Source organism: Astyanax mexicanus, chromosome 18 (assembly GCF_023375975.1).
Source record: "Astyanax mexicanus isolate ESR-SI-001 chromosome 18, AstMex3_surface, whole genome shotgun sequence".
In the NCBI taxonomy this organism is placed as follows: Eukaryota; Metazoa; Chordata; class Actinopteri; order Characiformes; family Acestrorhamphidae; genus Astyanax; species Astyanax mexicanus.
In genome coordinates this window covers 20847760-20867544 of record NC_064425.1, presented here as the reverse complement: position 1 = coordinate 20867544, position 19785 = coordinate 20847760, and the positions used below count along the sequence as shown (strand labels likewise).

Sequence of the window (19785 nt, the reverse complement as noted above, 5' to 3'; positions counted from 1 at the left end):
TTTCTTTGGTGGCATGAGTCACGTCACGCGTTTTCTGTCGTGGTTCCGCTTGCCGCGAGGTCAAAATTGAACCGTGTTGAACTTTGCGTGGTTTTGGGCGGGGAACACGCCGCGTTCCGCACTGCTCCGCGCCTTTAATTGTTTCTAGAGTGATGCGTCGCTGCCACGTAGCAGAGCGGAATGCGGTGCGTTTCCCCGCCCATAACCACGCCTCTACCGCGGTCAAAGTTCAACATTGTTCAACTTTGACCTCGCGGCAAGCGCTACCGCGGCAAAAAACGCATGACGTGACTCACGCGACCAGAGAAAAACTTTAGTTTCAAAAACTATAAACACAGGCCAGGTACTAATATTAACGACTAATAAACACCCTCAGCTGTACATCACTTCCCTACACTCATATAAAGATAACAGGAGGAAGCTCAGAATCAGAGCTTTATTCTGACGATGAGAGACAGATACAGATCTACAGAGGCTGTAGAGACTCAAAACTACAAAACAGCGGTAATGGATGTGACGGGTGTTTGAAAACCCAGCCTGTTATCAGCAGGCGACGCTCCGCATCAGCAGCAGGCGGCACTGTCACTAGGCACAACGCACCCACAAGTGACCAGCGTTCAGAAGACCGGCAGCACAGCGGAATGTCGCGCGGCATACTGCAGCGACGCGATGCGTTTTTCGTTCCGCCTACAGGTGCTCGAACGCGCTAACCTGCTGCATTCCACATTTGCGTTCTGCTGCTGCTGACGCTGAGCATCTCCTGCTGATTAAAGAAGGGGGGTTCCTGAAACTCGTCACCTCTGCTACCGGTGTTTTGTAGTTTTGAGTGGCTACAGCTTCTGGCTGCGTCCAGAAACTTTTGCTAGTACTCCTCTAATAATCGAAATCAGTTTCCGGGTCACGAAGGAGAGGAGGACTGGTGGAAAAAAAGTCTCTCAGCGTTAGAATAAAGCTCAGACTCTTCCTCCTGTTATCTCTCTATGAGTGTAGAGAAGTGTTGTACAGCTAAGGGTGTTCACTAATAGTAAATATCAGTCTCTTCTATGTGTTTATTGTTGTTTGGACTACAGTTTTTCTCTGGTCGCGTAAGTTCTGCCGCGGTACCGCTTACCGTGAGGTCAAAGTTGAACCATGTGGAACTTTGACCGCGGTGAGAAGTAGCGCGGTAGAGGCGTGGTTATGAGCTTTTTCAGGCTTTTTTTGTGCTTTAAGAGACGGAGGACCAGCTGGTCCTGAGCTGGATGTTTTAGTAGGGTTCACAAAAAAAAGAACAGCGTCTCGTTCATATACAGCACTGAACTACAACTCTGCACATTCTTGCTGGTGGCAGATAAACTGCTTGCTTTCTCAGGCGACACGCCCCAAAGCGGCGAGAGAGAGGCGGAGAACGCGATTGGGAGCGATGCCACGTCGCTGCAATGTGAACGTACCGTAAGCACCTTGACCGCGATAGAGGCGTGGTTATGGGCGGGGAAACGAAAGATGATCCGCGCAGCGCAGCGCAAAAACGCTCTACCGCTAGAGAAACAATTGAATGCCGTGGGAGTCCGCGTACCATACCGCACCTATCGCGTGCACCCGGGTCTTGCTGCTGGGCAATTGTAAACTAATTACTAATACTAACTAGTTTTTGAGTATGTATTGTGGCAGCTATGAGTGTTGGTTTCCATTAATTAGCCATTAAATATGTTACTCATGCACTACACTAATAATCAGACTACGCCGCTACCACCTGTCTCCCATATCCTGACTGTAATTAAACAATCTAATGAGGCTGAGATTGATATAAAAAAAACACACTTTTATTGACTATAACATAAATAAATAACATTCTGTACTATAAAGTGCTAGTTTAAACAATTCCAGATTTAATACAGATAAAAATAAAATGGATTACCAAGCACAATAGATTAAGAAAGCACAAAACAGTTGAGTATTACTGAAATCACAAAATAGAAGCCCAAACTACCAGGACAAAAAAGGAAACAGCTAATTAAGTGTTAGTAGTTACATCCACAGAAAACAATAAATAAAACTAACAACCCGTAAGGCTTTGAAAACGCAAAAAAAACAACTAAATACAAACTTAAGCCACAGTAACTTAAATCAAAGAATAGAAAAAACTGCCAGGAAACAAAGAAACAGTAACAAAAAGAAAAACTATAACTAGGAAAACAGTAGAGATCAACATAGAAAACAATACAGAAAAAATGCAAAAAACAGTAAAGAAGCTGTGGCCAATATCTTCAACCTTTAGCCATGTGCAGGTCCTGCCAAAACACAAATTATTATTCTAATATTTATTTAATTTATTAGCATTTATTACATGCACTCTTTAAAAAATACGATCCCCTTGATGCCCGAACACATCCTCTTTGCACAGGCAGGAAAGGAAATCAGGAGGGCCCCAGCATTCTAGTGCAACTTGGACAATTAATACTAAAAATAAGTTAAAAATAGTTTTATAACCATAACATATGCAATTTCTAGCAGTTGGTGTGGTAAAACAAGAACTATTAATTATAAACTCATGCACATTTACTACAACATACCGGTCTTGTTCCACTGTATGACTCTCAGCAGCACCTGTTCAACGCAGTTCTCTGCTCTGCGTCTCCACTCCTCTCCCACACAAACAGCGGCTCAAATCATTAAAACTACATTACCCAGCAGCACCTACAAACGACAACAACTGCAGGAAGTCAGCCAAGATACCAAACAGGGTAAAGCTGCTACAAAATAATACATATAAAAACTAATTACCTTCTTTTTCTGGCTGGAGTTGTCCAAGGACGTAATGGCACCCAGGTACTCTCCCACTAATTAGCTCACCTGCTCTCGCCTCTCCAGATACATCCTTTTATTCCTAAAAGGGCAGGGGGTCCATTAACCCTCATCCCTCCCAGGTCCAGTAGTGTAGATAAAAGTTTTCAAAATGAGATGCGTTTTTATTGCGAAAACAATAACTCTTATCCCACAATGCAACGCAAATAGAGGAGCTAGTTTTGTCTAGAACAATATAAAAAAAAAAGTATAATGGTGCAATGTAGTGGTGAAGACATCATGTAGACTAAATGGATTTTACGACGGGTCGTGAGTGACAGTTAAAACCTGATCTAGGCTACAGATGTTTTTAATGGGAACACTTCACTTACAATATACCATAAGAACTTAGACCTAGTTTTAATTTAAACGTTGATTTAAAACAAGTGAATACATTAATTTAACTGAACAGCATATTAATATGTATTTCTTTTGTGATAAAGAGGACACATGACATATAAATACATGTAAATAAAGGTTAAACAAAGGTTAAATCCCGATGTAACACATTTTATTGTATTTTATAATTTAGATCTAGAAATAAAAATAAACTGAGAATGTGTCATATGACTGTATCCAAGATGTTCAGCATGTAACTAAAAGTCAAAGTGCTGTAGGGAACTTTTCACTTCTAAACTGGTATTTTAAAGGGAATGTAATACATGTCACCATAAGCTCTAATGGGTTGATATGAAAAGTAGACTATTAGACTGCTTAAACACTCTACTAACTCACTTACAGAAAGAAACTCAAAAAAATAAAACATATCACATCATGTGTTGTATTTAAGGCTGGATTTATTATAGATACTAGATATAGATACTTTTTTTATCCCTCCTCTGTATCCAGTGCAGCATTTTCTGCTGACTTCAGTCTGATATGGATATCTGATATATCAGATTAGTGCTGTCCCTAACAGAGAACAGCGAGCTCTGCAGGATGTGCAGGATTGCATAAGGCCTCAAGGGGGACCCCTTGTCTTACTTCCCATTCTCTGCTTGGGCTTTTTGAAGTCAGCAGGTGGTGCTGGGGAGCTGTGCTTGCTTTTAATGGTTTTGTTAAGCAAAGCAAGTTTTCACTTTTACTTTTAACTTCTCTTGCTTATAGTTTTTTTCGCAGGTTGTTTAAGGTTAAGATAATCTTAAGTGGAAGAGAGAGTGTTTATTGTGATGATCATTTGTGTTAGATGTTTTTTAATTGCTTTTTATTTGTAGAACTTATTAGTGTTGCTTATATTAAATCTTCTGCACCTCCAATCAAGTCTCAAGACTCTATTAATATGGCAGATATGGACATTGCCAACAAGGTAGCCATACTAGCCAAATTTTCCACAAGAGTCGTCATCAGAATATCAGAAAATCACTATTCATCATATTCATGAGTTTTAACAAACAGAACTCATTTGTCAAGCTTATTCATTTATTTTCTATTTTGTGCATGCATGGACAATTTTAGAAAACCTGGTATTATGATTTTCTAAAATTATTTTAAATATCTTAATATTTTACTTACAATAATATTTTACTAAGTACTGACATAATATAAGGTCTTAGGTGAATTATTCCTGAAAAATATCAAGAAAATAGATGATGTCAACTGTAATGGATGCAGGGTCTGAAAGGATTTAAATTATCAGAAACACAAAACACTGAAAGCAAACAATTTGTATCAGCTAGAACCAAGTGGCTATGAATACAGCTCTGAAAAAAATTAATAGACCACTTCAGTTTCTGAATCAGTTTCTCTGATTCTGCTTTGAACACGAACATTGTTGTTTTATTCTATAAACTATGGACACCATTTCTCCGAAATTCCAAATAAAATAAAAAATGTAATTTAAAGCATTTATTTGCAGAAAATGAGAAATGGCTGAAATAAAAAAAAGATGCAGAGCTTTCAGACCTCAAACAATGCAAAGAAAACAAGTTCATATCTATAAAGTTTTAAGAGTTTAGAAACTAATATTTGGTGGAATAACCCTGGTTTTTAATCACAGTTTTCATGCATCTTCGCATGTTCTCCTCCACCAGTCTTACACACTGCTTTGGATAACCCCTGATGCAAAAATTCAAGCAGTTCAGCTTTGATGGCTTGTGATCATCAATCTTCATTATATTGCCTCTCAGCACCGCTAGAGTGCGCGGCGCAACCGCTGAAGTTGAGGAACGCGGAGGAATGTGAAGCAGAGCTCGCAAACGCCCGCCCGCCCGAGCGCTCCCGCTCTCGCACTCTCTCTCGAGCTCTGTGGACTCCCGCGAACAGTCCTCAGCGCGAGCGGAGCAGAGCGCGAGCACACGAGAGAGAGTCCCGCGAGCAGCAGCGGCAGGAGCGCGCGCACAGAGCGCCCGGAGCCCGTGTGACTTGTGAAGCTCGAGCGCCCTGTTTAATCCTGTTTGGAGGGTTTTTTATTTTGTTTGTTTGTTTGTTTGGGTTTGGAGAACTGAAGCGAGGGGAAGAGAACATGCTGGAGGTTTGGGGAGGATGAGGTTTGGGGATGGAGCTGGTTCTGGACCGCACTGTATGGACTGGACCCGGACTGTGTGGGAAGACTAGTGCTGCACGATATATCGATTCAGAGTGAGCGTATCCGATATTAACATCACAAATCAAAGGTGATCCAAGGCAGTGTCAGGTAAAGCAAATTAAACTATACATGTCATGCTACCAACTGCTTGATACAAATAGGAAGTTTCTCAGTTTTACTGTTTTAATGACTGAATCTACTAATACTTATCTAATATCTAACAAAGCGGATTATATCAGCCTATCAGTATTTGTTTTGCACAAATCGACAATACATGGGGTGTATTTTTAGTATAATATCATGAATTCTGGTGAAATCAGGTAAAAAAAAATCATATATTTTGTTAATATTAACACTGCAAGTAGCTCAACTGTAATTTTACAGTCAACTAATCTGATGATTATTTCTGCATGCTCTTAATCACTTTAAAATGAAGGAAACATCTGAATGTGGGATTTAAATGCCCTTTTACAAATTAACCATTAGTCTACACTGAAATTAGAAAATTTGGACCAATTTGGATTTTTTTATATTCAACATTGTTGATTATATCAATTAATAACTACTATCATATTGGCTCGGTATCGCTTATTTTTTGCTTGTTTTAAGTCTTTATTGAATAGAGGGCATTTAGTTGCATGACATGGTGACTCATTGAAAACTAAGGAGAAATCTGATTTAAAAAATCCCTATATATTGTCTAAATTAAATATAGAAGAAAGAACATCGTGCAGCACTAGTGAAGACATTTAATGGTAACATTAGAGCCGTAGACAGCACTTCGGCTGGGGGCTGGGAGTGTCTTGTAGTGGTCACTTGTGGCTGTCAAGCGAAACACCATCCAGTTTCATTTAATCTGATCAGTGTTCAGTGTTTGCTGTAAGTGGACAGTGGTCAGGGATGAAGACTCGTTGATGCGTGCTGAGCGTGTTATATGAACGCTTGAAGTTTCAAGGTGCTGTTCGAAATGGGTGAGGCAGCTCCAAGTCATGCCGCCACCAGGCCTGCTCCATTCCCGCTGATGGGCCCCGGCATGGTGGGCCCCGGGCCTCCCGGAGCCCCAAGCAGGACATCTGTAGCAGCTGTGGCGGCTGCGGCGGTTCCTCCTCTGCACAGTGCCATTGTGGAACGGCTGCGGGCACGCATCGAACTGTGCCGGCGACACCACTCCACGTGCGAGAGGCGTTACGAGCGTGGCCGTGCAGAGAGCTCGGAGCGTGAGCGCGAGAGCACCCTGCAGCTGCTGAGCCTTGTGCAGCAGGGTGGCACGGCAAGGAGGGGCAAGAACAGCCGGGCACTGGACCAGAGCAGGGCCAACAACGAGCACAAGGGGCAGAGCGCTGGAGGGGAGGCAGAGAGCAAAGCCAGCACCAGGATTGCAGTGAGTTCAACCACATTCACACACGCTCGCTCACACACACTCACACACATCACTGGGTTCACACACCACTGGGTTCACAGGGCTGGTCTGATCTGTGCATGGTCTTTAATCTGCTGGAACACACCAGCCACTCAGCCCATTAATGAGCCCGTCATCACCAGCTGAGCTGGGTGGGTCTGTTAGGGTGTGTTAAAAGCACTAAATGTTTGTGGGATGGGGTGGGGGGTTGTGGGGGGGGGTTCTCCAGGACCACTGGGAACAAACAGTATATACACAAATCCTGTTAATCATGGATCTGTTTTCCCATACAGAGATTAAACCTAGTCTTAACCCTATCTGGACGGATATTTAAATATTTCACACTTCTACTCTTTTTACTTGTGATAAATCTCTTGCATCCAGACTGCAATGGAAAAAAAAGGGGGACCAGTAAGTTTTTTGGCTTTCTCGGTCACATGACATCGCGTTTAGTAGTTCAGTAGCTCCTCCATTTCCACTCCATGTTGTGTTTACATCGATCTCCGTTGAAACGTGTGCCCAAAGTGTAATTCTGGTGCGTGGCAGTGGACAAATAGCTATTTTATTAAACACGAGGTGATGAAACTCAGATATTTCCATCTGGACGGGACTAAATTTACCGAAGGACCACAGATTTTAGCCTGTAATTTTCTCAGAGAAATTGTCATCTAAGAAAAACACATTCATGGTCGTTCCGGACTGGAATAAAATCACAGAGGATCCCCCCATTAAAGAGAAAATTACCCCAGTACCCCATGAGAAATTAATCTGGATAGGGCTTTAGACTAAAATGTATTTTTAATGTATTGTTACTTATTGATTGCTATAAAATATGCTGTGTAGTGTGCCTATAAGTCAAAACTGTTTGTGGACACTTGTTTTAATGAATGCATTCAGCCACTTTAAGTTGCACCCATTGCACCCATTGACACAGACATGCAAATTCACACACACACACACACACACACACACACACACACACACACACACACACACACACACACACAGCTTGCCTAGTCCCTTTAGAGAAACACTGCCTGTAGAATATGACTCTCTGGAGCACATAAACATGACCCTACCGGCATCATGCCAGTGTAGGCATTCTACTAGCTTTTAGAGCACATGTGTCAAACACAAGGCCCGCGGGCCAAATGTGGCCCGCCACGTCTTTTTATGTGGCCCGCGAGAGCTTGTAAGATCTTAGTGTCTATAATAAATAAGTCAGAAGCGTTCTTTGACAAAAAAATACATTTCCCACAATGCTTGTCGATTGTATTACCCGCAAAGTTACGGCTTACTGCCACTACACGGCAGTGTAGTCATTGATGTGGAAACCCTGCCGGAGGGAAGGTGTAACTTCGCGGGTGGAATTGAGACATATAAATGTTTATCCCATAATGTCCAGAAAAAGAGAAGTTGATGCAGACGGACGGCTGTGCTTCAAGGCGAAAGACCGGTATGCCTTTTGTGTTACGAAGAGTGTTACTGACCAAAATAAACGCTTTTTATGAGAGATATAAGTTCTGTGTAAATATTTATAAGACAATAGCTGACAAAATCTGTTTTAATGACGTTAATAAACATCACTGGGACAGCGCTAGTCGCAGTTTCACCGCAGCAAAGTACGAGGACGTGAATCACTTATCTAACCAGCCTTTACTGATTTCTGCCCTCAATAACCCTTTCAATAACCTCCAATAGCCTTTAATAGTCTTCAGTAGCCTTCAACAGTCTAACCTTGCAGCCGTGGTGTGTCCACTAAACTCCGTAGTTATAAACATCCTGAGGTTAGCAGCGCGATAACTGACCTGTTTATAATGTAATCCCAGCAGTGACTCATGCTCTAAACGGCTGCTGTTAGCTGATTGGGCTGAAAGATGAACTGTAGAGAGCTGTATTATTCGGTTACAAAAATCTTTATTTCATACACAGAAGAACTTAAAAAATTTAAAAACGCTCCAGACTGGCTGAGCTGAGCCCTGTAGCCCGTGGCTGGGCTTTAGCTCTGACTCAGTAAAGACTGCGGACTTGTGGTGCTGCTGCTGCAGCTCCCACTAGTGGTTGGATGAGGAACTGCTAAATCTGAGGAAATGCTATGTTCTTAACAGCTCACAATTTTTGATTTTATATTTATTAAGCCTTATTTCAGTTAATAATTTCAAAGTTAATATAACTTGATGTCATTTCTATTCACTTGAATAGTTTGGTTCTTGATTGATGGAGTTTTTGGATTTCATGACATGACAAATTAAAAGGATTTATGTTAATAGAGCAACAAGCAAACATTTTTTCCATGCAACTGTAATATTTGAATAAATAATATATTGAGAGTTATTTAACATTCATTTACAGTAATTACATTCATTTACATATATTACATTTGGTTACATTTTATTACATTTATAAGTTACATCTGGCCCTCGGAGGACAGCCAATATGCCAATGTGGCCCTCGGCCAAAATGAGTTTGACACCCCTGTTTTAGAGCATTGCTGTGAGGATTTAATTCATTCAGTGCCTCAATGCATGACCAATAGTATGGTCAGGATGTTGGATGATGATCACCTCACCTCATTTCCAACTCCCACACTCATCCCAGAAGTACCGGATAGAGCACCATCAATCATTCCAGAGAACAGAGTTCCACTGCTCCACAGCTTAATGCTGGGGAAGTGTACCTCTCTAGCCCACGCCTGGATTAAGGCATGATGCCAAAAGGTTTATGGCAGTAGTTCCCTACTAAAACTAGATAAGTGGAGTGTGTGTGTGCGTTTGCACATCTTTGTCAGCAGTATGTTTAACTTAAAGTACATTAATGCACGGTTCCTTAGCAGGGGTGTCCACAAACATTAGGACATAGTGTGTATATATAGGCTAATTCAGCTGTAGACTATATAAAGCTGTCCTAAAGCATTGTAAACACATAGCTTGGCCCCATTTTCCTATAGACATTAGTGGAGATGATGTAATTTTCACCTTCTTCTTCCTCAGACTGTTGGACACATTCTTGTGGATTTTTTTCAGCATACAGTCGAAGAAATCTTGTCTCTCTACAATGGAGATACAAATATAAGGGATAACGTATAGAGACATGCTACATTCATTTTTTACAGTGTTTCAGTGAAGGGCTGGATGATATGACTGTATGACTATATTTTAAAAATTTGGTTGATACAATATAGATGCCCAATACTATTTATTTTACAATTTATTCCTGCATATATGGAGTGCATTATTTGTTGTATCATGACAATCTGGTAAAAATATCAATTAGATATTTCTCATATCATATTGTATGGAATAATATACCAAATAAAATGTGATATTTTTTTTGCTGCAGTAGTGTACTCTCTGAAATATTGTCATACTATTTTAGTTCCACATCACCCACCCCTAGTGGAAATGTATTTAAAAACCATATTACCTTTATCAAAATGTTGTGATATATACAGCTCTGCAAAAAAATAAGAGACCACTTGAAATTGATGAGTTTCTTTAATTTTACCAAATTGAAAACCTCTGGAATATAATCAAGAGGAAGATGGATGAACACAAGCCATCAAACCAAGCTGAACTGCTTGCATTTTTCCACCAGGAGTGGCATAAAGTTATCCAAAAGCAGTGTGTAAGACTGGTGGAGGAGAACATGCCAAGATGCATGAAAACTGTGATTAAAAACCAGGGTTATTTCACCAAATATTGGTTTCTATACTCTTAACTTGAACTTGTTTCTTTGCGTTATTTGAGGTCTGAAAGCTCTGCATCTTTGTTGTTATTTCAGCCATTTCTCATTTTCTGCAAAAAATGCTCTAAATGACAATATTTTTATTTGGAGTTTCAGAGAAACTGATCCAGAAACTGAAGTGGCCTCTTAATTTTTTCCAGAGCTTTAAATATCCTTCATCCCTGTTTCAGTAAAGCAGAAGTTAATTTCTATTGCTGCAAGTACTGTATGAGAACTTGAGGAAACCCTTGAGGTCAAAAGGGCAGTGCTTGACTTTTGTTCCCTGTGCTTATATTTCCCACGCTACTTTCCCCTGTTTGACACCTTTCAAAACTACAGACATACGACTCACAGAGTTTCACAGGCATGGTGTGACACATTATACTGTACAGCTGTACAGTGTTTCACTGAGGTGTTTTGTGGAGATAGAGTTGTTTTTTTTTTTGTTTAGTTTTTTTTCATTTCTGTGTTTTATGAAAGACATAAACAGCCCTCATAAAGACATAAGCAGTGACCTCAGGATGTTGCAGTTCAGCAAACACAAGACTAAATGGCCTTGTCCTGTGCCATCCATTGTCATGGTCTATTATCAGTGCTTGACCAAACTGCTCTCAAAGCACCTTCTTGAATGATGCTCTGCCCATAAAACTGTTTGAAGCACGCGCCCCTGCGCATACATGTTTAGAGCCATTGAACACATTTCCTGGCTGTGTTTACTGTGTGTGACTCAAGTCAAACAGGCCTTGAAAGCGCAATTGTTGTGTTGGGTGGGGTGGGGGGGTGCCCAGTGATTAAGCGGCGTAGGCATCGGGAGGATTTTGTTATTTCCTAATTTCAGGGTAGTGATAGATCTGGGAACAGAGGGAGGGGCGTACGGAGCATGCCCTCACGGAAGGAGACCGGCAGTGCTGTGAACTGTTTGTGTTTGCTCATCCAAAACCTGATAAGCAGATAGGGCTCAGATAGGAGACTACAGACACTTTAACTGCCCAGCAATTCAGCAATCCCTTTGGATTAGCCACTGGAAACGATGCCTCAACAAGCCTGGCATTTCAGACACATCCATCTTACAGTGTAGACCCATTACTGCTCAGTCGTATAAAGGGTTTTAATACTTTTAAAGCCTCTCTGTTGAGTAAACATGAACTAAATTAGTCAATGCTTCTGTTAAACATAAATTCCTCCTTCTTTAAGATGTTTACAATATCTAAAATGATAAAATGACTGGCTCTAATTAAGCACAACATAGCAAGCATGTGCATAATACAAGGAAAGAGGAAATGCCTAAGTGTTTGGGGGCGCTTCTTGGCTTTGGAGCTCGACAAGAGCAAGCTGGATCTCGGCCCGACCCTGGATAAACTCTCCTGTGGCGTGAAGCGATCAGTCCTGAAGTCCTGAGAGGCCACCCTCAACCCAGAAACATGCTATGCTTCTCAGAGTGGATCCCAAGAACGCTCTCACGGTAGACTTTTATCTCAACACGGAATAACATTAGTCCAAATGGAGTACCAATCAGCCTGGGAAGAATCCCAGACTTCCTATTCCGTTAACCGTAAACCAAGAGCCGGGGCTTCTCTGACTATGCTCTGACTAAAGTTCGTTTTTCCTTTGCTCCAGGAAACATGTCAGCTGCCTGCAAAGAGCCGCACCGCACATGTTTCCATCTCATTTTCCTCACTTTACGCAATCTTACACAGCCTCTCCTCCAAGCGTTTCCACCCCAAAGAGAAAGGTACAAATTGGACCACAAAAAAAAGGTTTAAGTCAGAAGCAGCTTGCACGATTAAAGCTCAAAAAAGAGGAGTAAAAAAGTTCGCTAAGGAACAGGAACGTGCATATGGGGAGTTTGGTGGAAAACTCCAGCAGGATTGTTCGCGCTGCCAAAATCAAAGGCATTCCGGTCTCATCTGTGCTAGCTTTCCTAGCGGCATCTTTGTGAGGCGCCCCCTGTGTACGCCTCATGTTTTATTCACGGTCTGTGAGATGGCTGAGGCTTTGAAGAGCACTGAAACTGTTCAGCATATACATCCCTCGCTTCCATTTGCACAGCATAATGGCTCCAGGTCGAGATTCCCTACCTCAATCTGATTCAGGACCAGCTCTCCCTGCAAAATCTGCAAAAACTCTGTTGTTACGAGAGGAATGATAAAACCGGACCCAGATAAGAATTAAAGGCCGATTCCTTCCAGCTCCACACAATGGAAAGCAATCAATGGGAAGCGAGCTCTCAGCAGCAGCACAGTCTGGCCGTCTCATATGGGCTGGAGCGGCACTGTCGTCCGCCTCGTCTGACAGCATGAGGCTGGACTTAAATACCAGTCGTGTTTCGAGGGCTTAGATTTATCCTGTGGACATCTGGTAGCTATCCTTGATTCAGGTCCAAGAGTTTCAGCTGTGCCATAGTTACCTTTGGTCTAGCTTATTAAGAATGCGAAAAGGGAAAAAAATGAACCCAAATGGCTTTGACCTTTGAAGTCTGCATGTTGATGCATGTAATTCCTGATGCTTTAATAATGCATAAACCAATAATGCATTGTCAAGGATTTGTTTCTGTTTATTGAAGTCTACAGGTGCTGGTCAACGAATTAGAATAATTTGAAATAGTGCAATCATGAAATTCTTTGAATGCATTTTTTGTGCAGAAAGCAAATCAGGTGTTCACCGCACCTGTCCTACTCGTTAGACTAATCACAGAACTCGTTACCTGGAAAAAAATGTGCTCAGCTGAGCTTTCCAAAAGGCCCATTAAGGCCATTTAACTGTGACACTGTTGTTTTATTGAATTAGAATAATGGAGAAACTGTTTCATTGAATTAGAATAAATGCTCGAATTTTTGTTTTCTGTGAAGAGTGTTCACTGTGCAGTATAAAGTCAGGGTTGAGTAGAATTTCTAAGTTGTAAAATCAATCATGGGTAAGCAGCGCGACCTCTCAACCGGAATAGTGGCTCAAATTCAAGCCCTTCGCCAACAAGGCTTGACCCAAACTAAAATTGCTGAGCAGCTCGGCATCAGCCAGTCTTCCGTCTGCAAAGCTCTCAAGAAAAACTGCAGCAAGCGCACCAACTGTTCCGGCGTCCGAAAAACTTCTGCTCGCAACAACAAGCAGCTGAGAAAGATCGCAGTCAGCAACCGGTTCAAGTCCACTTCCGAGCTCACCGACTTGTGGAACAAGCAGACCGGCGCTGACGTCTCCAGATCAACCACTTACCGTCGTCTGCGCGAACTCGGCTTCAAATCTCGCGTTCCAGCAGTAAAACCGATGCTGAACAAGAAACAAATGGAGAAACGGCTGAAGTGGGCCAAAGAACACGGCGAGTGGACTGCTGAAGACTGGCAGAAAGTGGTCTTCAGTGACGAATCACGCTTCTGCATCTCCTTCGGTGACCAAGGTCCTCGTGTCTGGCGTCGTTGTGGCGAAACCTACAACCTTCCTCAAGAAGACTGTCAATGCTGCCGTATATAAAGATGTTCTGGAAACGTTCCTGATTTCCGACTGTTGAGGAACAGTTCGGCGAAGAAGACTTCATATTTCAACAGGATCTTGCACCGGCTCATGCGGCAAAGTCGACCAAAGATTGGTTCACTAAAAAACAGCTTGAAGTTTTGGCATGGCCGGCCAACTCGCCTGACCTCAATGTCATTGAAAACCTTTGGGCCATCGTCAAGCGGAAAATTCGCGACAGAAAGCCTACTACGCTGGACCAACTGAAGCAGAACATCGCCACTGCCTGGGAAGCTGTGAGTGCGATAACTTGCGACAAGCAGGTCAAATCGATGCCGCGGAGACTTCAGGCAGTCATACAAGCCAAGGGGGCAGCCACAAAATACTGAGAAAGTCATGATTGTGATTATAATAAAAATTATTCTAATTCAATGAAACGGTTTCTCCATTATTCTAATTCAATAAAACAACAGTGTCACAGTTAAATGGCCTAAATGGGCCTTTTGGAAAGCTCAGCTGAGCAAATTTTTTTCCAGGTAACGAGTTCTGTGATTAGTCTAACGAGTAGGACAGGTGCGGTGAACACCTGATTTGCTTTCTGCACAAAAAATGCATTCAAAGAATTTCATGATTGCACTATTTCAAATTATTCTAATTCGTTGACCAGCACTATAGTGATTGTCGATATGATGGAGTTTTTTTAAAGGCACAATTATACTCGATTCACTAACAAAAATAAATGTGTCTGTTTCAAATGTCACTGTCCGCATATGTCATGCGTATTTTACGTTGGCATGGATGTTGGTAATACATCCACTGGAAGTTAGTTTGGATGGAGAAAAAAGATAAAAGAGGTAGTTATTTAAATGAACGGACAGTATAGATAAAAGCCTTAGTCACAATCTGTTTCTATACTTAACATTGAGCCTTAATCAAATTGAGTACTAATGACTCTATAATTAACCCTATAGAACCTTCGAAGCTTGTCAAAGATAATGGCAGGATAACATTGTCTGCTTAAGTCTGAGGGATTAAGAGAGGTTAAAATTCAGTTTTGTTATGATTGTGTATTCCCTTTAAGGGATAAGAGCAAAAATGGTTTTGTGAGTGCATGAATTTGAAGGTTAAAGTGGTGGAAAATCTGATAAGACTGTGGTTGACAGTTAGCCAGAGCTGTGGACAGCAGCAGGAATGTGCTGATCTCTGATACTAACAACAAGCTAGACTGTGGCTTGTATGTAGTTGATCAACTAGATTCCAGAATAAACTGATACGCATGGGTTAGGGATCATGTGATCTTTCAAAAGTGCTAAGAATTTGAAATGCCTACAGCCTTTTCAAGCCATTGACTTTAGCTTAGCTAAGGAACATAGCCTTCCTTGTCTTAGGACGGAACTGTAATATTCATGTGAAGCTGTGAATGTAAAGGGGGAAAGCGCTGCACTGAATGTTTCAGTATGTCAGCCTGAGGAAGGGGCGCTGAGCAGAGCTATCCATTCATGCCTGATGTGATTTCTCAAGCACAGAGAGTGCTCTGAGGTCCGTCAGGTTTTTCCTGCTCGACTAAATAGGATGGATTGGAGGAAGGAGCGCGAAAAAAAAGGGATGAAGAGCGGGAAAAGAGGGTTTGGCTCACTGTGTCCTTCGACAAGCAGGGTGCTTTGTCGGACTTAACAGAAATCCGACCCCTGTGGGAAACTTCAGGTGTGTATGTGTTCACGCATGCCTGATTGAATCTCTGAATCTCGGTTCAGGAGAACTGGTGTCAATCTCTCTTTATCTTCACAAAAACACATAAATACAGCACAGTAAATCTGGGTAATTGTCCTTCACTAATTTCTTTAGTAACTATCCTTGCTTTCTTTGATCTTGAGTTACTCAGAAACTTGATATGAGGTTGTATCAGCTGTTAACAATTGAGTACAATATTGACACCCAAGAAATTTATTTACAGTAAACCCTGTTAAACTGTGCATGTTGACTGTGCTCAGTGATTGTGCTCATATGATTCTTAACAAACTTAACATCAACTGTTAACATCTGCTAATCAAATAGAAAAGACAAATCAAAAAGCAAATCATTTTAGTATCTTAAGATCAGATGGAAAGACAAAATAGCATCTGCAGCTCAAATATGTTTCCTAAGATAAACACCCCAGACACTTATGTGTCTCCTCTGAGGTTTTAATACAGATTTAAGTAAAATCTTACACTGGTCTCAGATCAGTTTATCTAAATATAATGTATTTGAGTCAGCAAAAATTAACATTTGAGCACTAATAATACATTTCCTTTCGGTAGCCTTACATCAGCTTCTCTGCACCCTGATATATCTGTTATAGGTCAACACAGAGTGGAAATATGTATTGTGATCAAACAAATCAGCATTTTTTAGAAGAATTGGATGCAGTGTGTTCCAGACTGAAGGCGAAACAGACCGTTTAGACTGTTACAGATACTGTCGGCAGTGCACAAAAATTCACAAAAAAAAGTAAATATAGGAAACAGTTTTACACCAACCATGTTTGATTTAGGGGTGTAGTTGGGGCTGGGTGATATTATAAAATCAAATATAAAATAATCATAATACTCTTTAAATATAAGAGCAATTCTCTATTACAGTTACGATTTGTACTTATTACATTACATTTTTTTTTTATTTGTAAACAGACAGAACCATTTAAAGTAATGTGCAAGTTATAGTTCATTTACACTTAATTTCAAAATGTTTTATCATGGAAAAAAAAAACTTTACATGCAGCTTTATATAAAACATGGTGCAAACATTACCTTTTTATATATTTCAGTTAAGGAAAAGTGTAAAATATGAAAATCACTGCCATATTAAAGAGTTCTTCTGTCAGGGTTCCGACAGAGACAAATGTCTATCTACTTAGATTCACTCTGGCAGCTTCTTTATGTAAATATATCTTTGCTGTCCAATTAAGTGATCTCCATTTGTGTCGATTTTCAGAAAAATTGTCCCTTAAACTGTGTAGAATGTTTTTCTCTCTGCTGTAAAGTTGGAGTTTTGGAGATAGTTGTCTGTCATTGGACAGCAGTGATATTTGAAAATTGCATTAAAACAGTAATTCAATTAATCAAATTAATCTAATTTGATTAACCTTCCAGCCCTAGCTTAGTAGTATTGAAACGTTGTTGTTATCCAATAAAAGGAAAACAAAAGTAAAGCAAACTGAATGATTATGTTAACATGCAGGTGAAAGTACTCAGTATTTACTGTATATTTCCTATAATGAGAAGATTTAGAAATCTTGCTCATTGTTGTGGTATTTCCCAAATGCTGTGTGACAATGGACGTGGATGAGGGACGAGCGGAAAGGAGATAATTTGGGGACCTCAAGCGCAACCTACAGGTCATGGGCCTTTGCCAGGAAATGAGAAAGTGGGCTCCTGATGTCAATGGCATTTCTGGCTAGATCAGAGTTCAGCACTGTTTACACTACAACTCAGGATATTTCTCGCAGGCCGGCCAAACGGCTCGCCGTTCCCAGGCTCTGCAGCTCTCAGCCTCACAGGGCCCTGAAAAGGAGCACAAGCACTCTCTTTTTCTCCTTTTCCCTCCTCTCTTGTTCCCCTCTCTCTCTCACTCCCTCCTTCCCGTGTTCTCTCCCTCCCTCCCCCTCCCTCCCTCTCCTCTGGGGTCAAAGTCATTTGTGTTGTAGTGATTTTCCTCTTTGGTGCAGGCAGCCTTGTGAGTTAGACGTTATTAACTGTACACTCCAGCTACCATGATCAAGCATTCTGATTCTGATTCTGCTCTGACTGAAACTTTTCTCTTTTTTTGGCGAGAAACAGAAGAGTGTCAGTGTGTGTGTGTGTGTGTGAGCTAGAACTTGTGTGTGCCGGGTTTACCAATGAGTTTCAAAGAACTGTGTGCAGGAGAGATTTGATTAGGGATCTTCAAACTGAACCACGTTGTGAGCTATTTCAAAACCACAGCATGAACATTATCAGTCCAGACATCATGGAGGTCCATAAATTTACATGAGCTGCTAACAGGGCCTGCTTCATGTTAACATTCATGCAGTTGCTACAGCTTCCTGCTAGGCCTGACACTTCATGACGAATCAGCAATTATCAGATGTAGGTCTGCCAGGATAAATGTTCGTGGACGGAACATTGTCACAGAAATAATTTTAATGACCAATATTTTTCTAATATTCAAGACTTATTATGTAGGGCTGTGTATTGACAAGAACTTGTTGATATTATACATATCACAGTAGAGGAGATTCAATTCTATATATAGCAATATAATGCAATATAAGCAAGTCAATATTGTAACTGCTTAAATTAAATTTTAGGATAACTCTTATTTATTAAAAATGTATTTAAAACAAAAATATAAAAAATCAAATTTCAAATATTGATTTCTGAACTCTTAAATCTTCACGAATATGAACTTGTTTTCTTTGCATTAATTGAGGTCTGAAAGCTCTGCTCAGTTATTTCAGCCATTTCTTATTTTCTGCAAATAAATGCTTTAAATGACAATATTATTATTTAGAATTTGGGAGCAATGTTGTCTGTAGTTTAAAGAATAAAACAACAATGTTCATTTTACTCAAACATATACAAAGCAAAATATATGAAACATATAAATAGCAAAATCAGAGAAACTGAAGTGGTCTCTTAATTTTTTCCAGAGATGTATATCATTTTATGCATTCATAACAGTGGGAGCTAACCACAGACGGTTTAAACACAAAATAGGATTAAACACAACACAAAATGAACCACTGCTACCATCGTTAATTAAAATGGTCACTGTGTTTTAAATATAAAAAATAGAATACTGTGACACTTCAATATATCAGTTTTCTCTATAGCATAATATAATAGCAAAATAATGCATTTACACACTATTAAAGACCAACAGACATTAATTATCAAGAATATCCACACACTGGAATTGGAAAATTTAAAAAGTTGCCATTTTTAAATACCCTTAAAAAACATATATTAACAAAGATTGTGTCATAAAGAACAGTCATGATTAAGTGTTGTTAAACTATTCCATGTAAACAATATTTTTTACTAATTCTGTGTAGATGTTTCTGTATCACACCACAATGCAATTTACACACGTGCGGAAACAATATGAATTTTTTCACTCCAGTGTTTACAAATGCTGACAGTGTAAACACAGCAATTGCAGTGTGTGTTATCATGTTACAGGGTTTCCTGTTTAGTGCTGTAGAAAATGACAACATGCTCTCTATTCTCTATTATGGACCTCTGGGCCGTGCTTTCCCTTGTTTGTATTGTTTGGTCATCAGTCACACAGGCTGCTGTTCTTTGGTCCAGCTATTGAGTTTCTCAGCAGTGAGTCTGTGTCATCTGACCCCGGTTTGCTGCTCTGCTGTCCAAGATTGACCTCTCTTTGTGTTGTGTTGTTATTCTAGCAGTTAAGGAAATGAGGCACGCATTTATACCTGTTTGCATCTCTTTTATCTGTTTAATCAAATGTTTTTAGACTTGCTTAACATATTAAGAACAAGAGGCTCCTGCCCACAGGACATTGCTGGCTGGGTATTTCTGGATTCTTTTGGATTATTCTCAGTCTAGCAGTGACACTGATGTGTTTAAAAACTGTCTGATCCACTCATACCTGCGCAACACATCTTATTAAAAAAAAAAAAAAAATCTACTCTACCTTGTAAAATAAAAGTGTATTAAGTATACTTTTTAAAATTAAAATATGTACTTAAATACATACTAAATGTACTATTTTGGAACAACTTATATCAACTTAAGTATATTTCAGTTGTAATAAAGCTATATTTAAAGGCAACATCAAAGCATTAGGATGTGCTTTGAGCGCTTTTTTCGGACAACTTTTGCAAACG

At 40.4% G+C, this 19785-nt stretch overlaps 1 protein-coding gene and 1 long non-coding RNA gene across 2 annotated transcripts in view; one reads left to right on the top strand and one right to left on the bottom strand.

The window, feature by feature from the left end:
* Positions 1–1810: 1810 nt before the first annotated feature.
* Positions 1811–3114, bottom strand: LOC111194239 (uncharacterized). The gene is made up of 3 exons (XR_002650999.2): positions 2764–3114; positions 2553–2676; positions 1811–2270 (listed from the first exon to the last, which is right to left on the bottom strand). It is a non-coding gene; the product is annotated as an uncharacterized LOC111194239 (long non-coding RNA).
* A 1937-nt stretch (positions 3115–5051) lies between these two features.
* The window catches only part of zmp:0000001236 (mastermind-like protein 2), a 77861-nt gene continuing 63127 nt past the window's right edge, over positions 5052–19785 (top strand). The window contains exon 1 of the mRNA XM_007236774.4: positions 5052–6728. Coding sequence (XP_007236836.3) covers positions 6315–6728 — 414 coding nt within the window. The 5' untranslated portion in view covers positions 5052–6314. The remainder of the gene's footprint in view (positions 6729–19785) is intronic.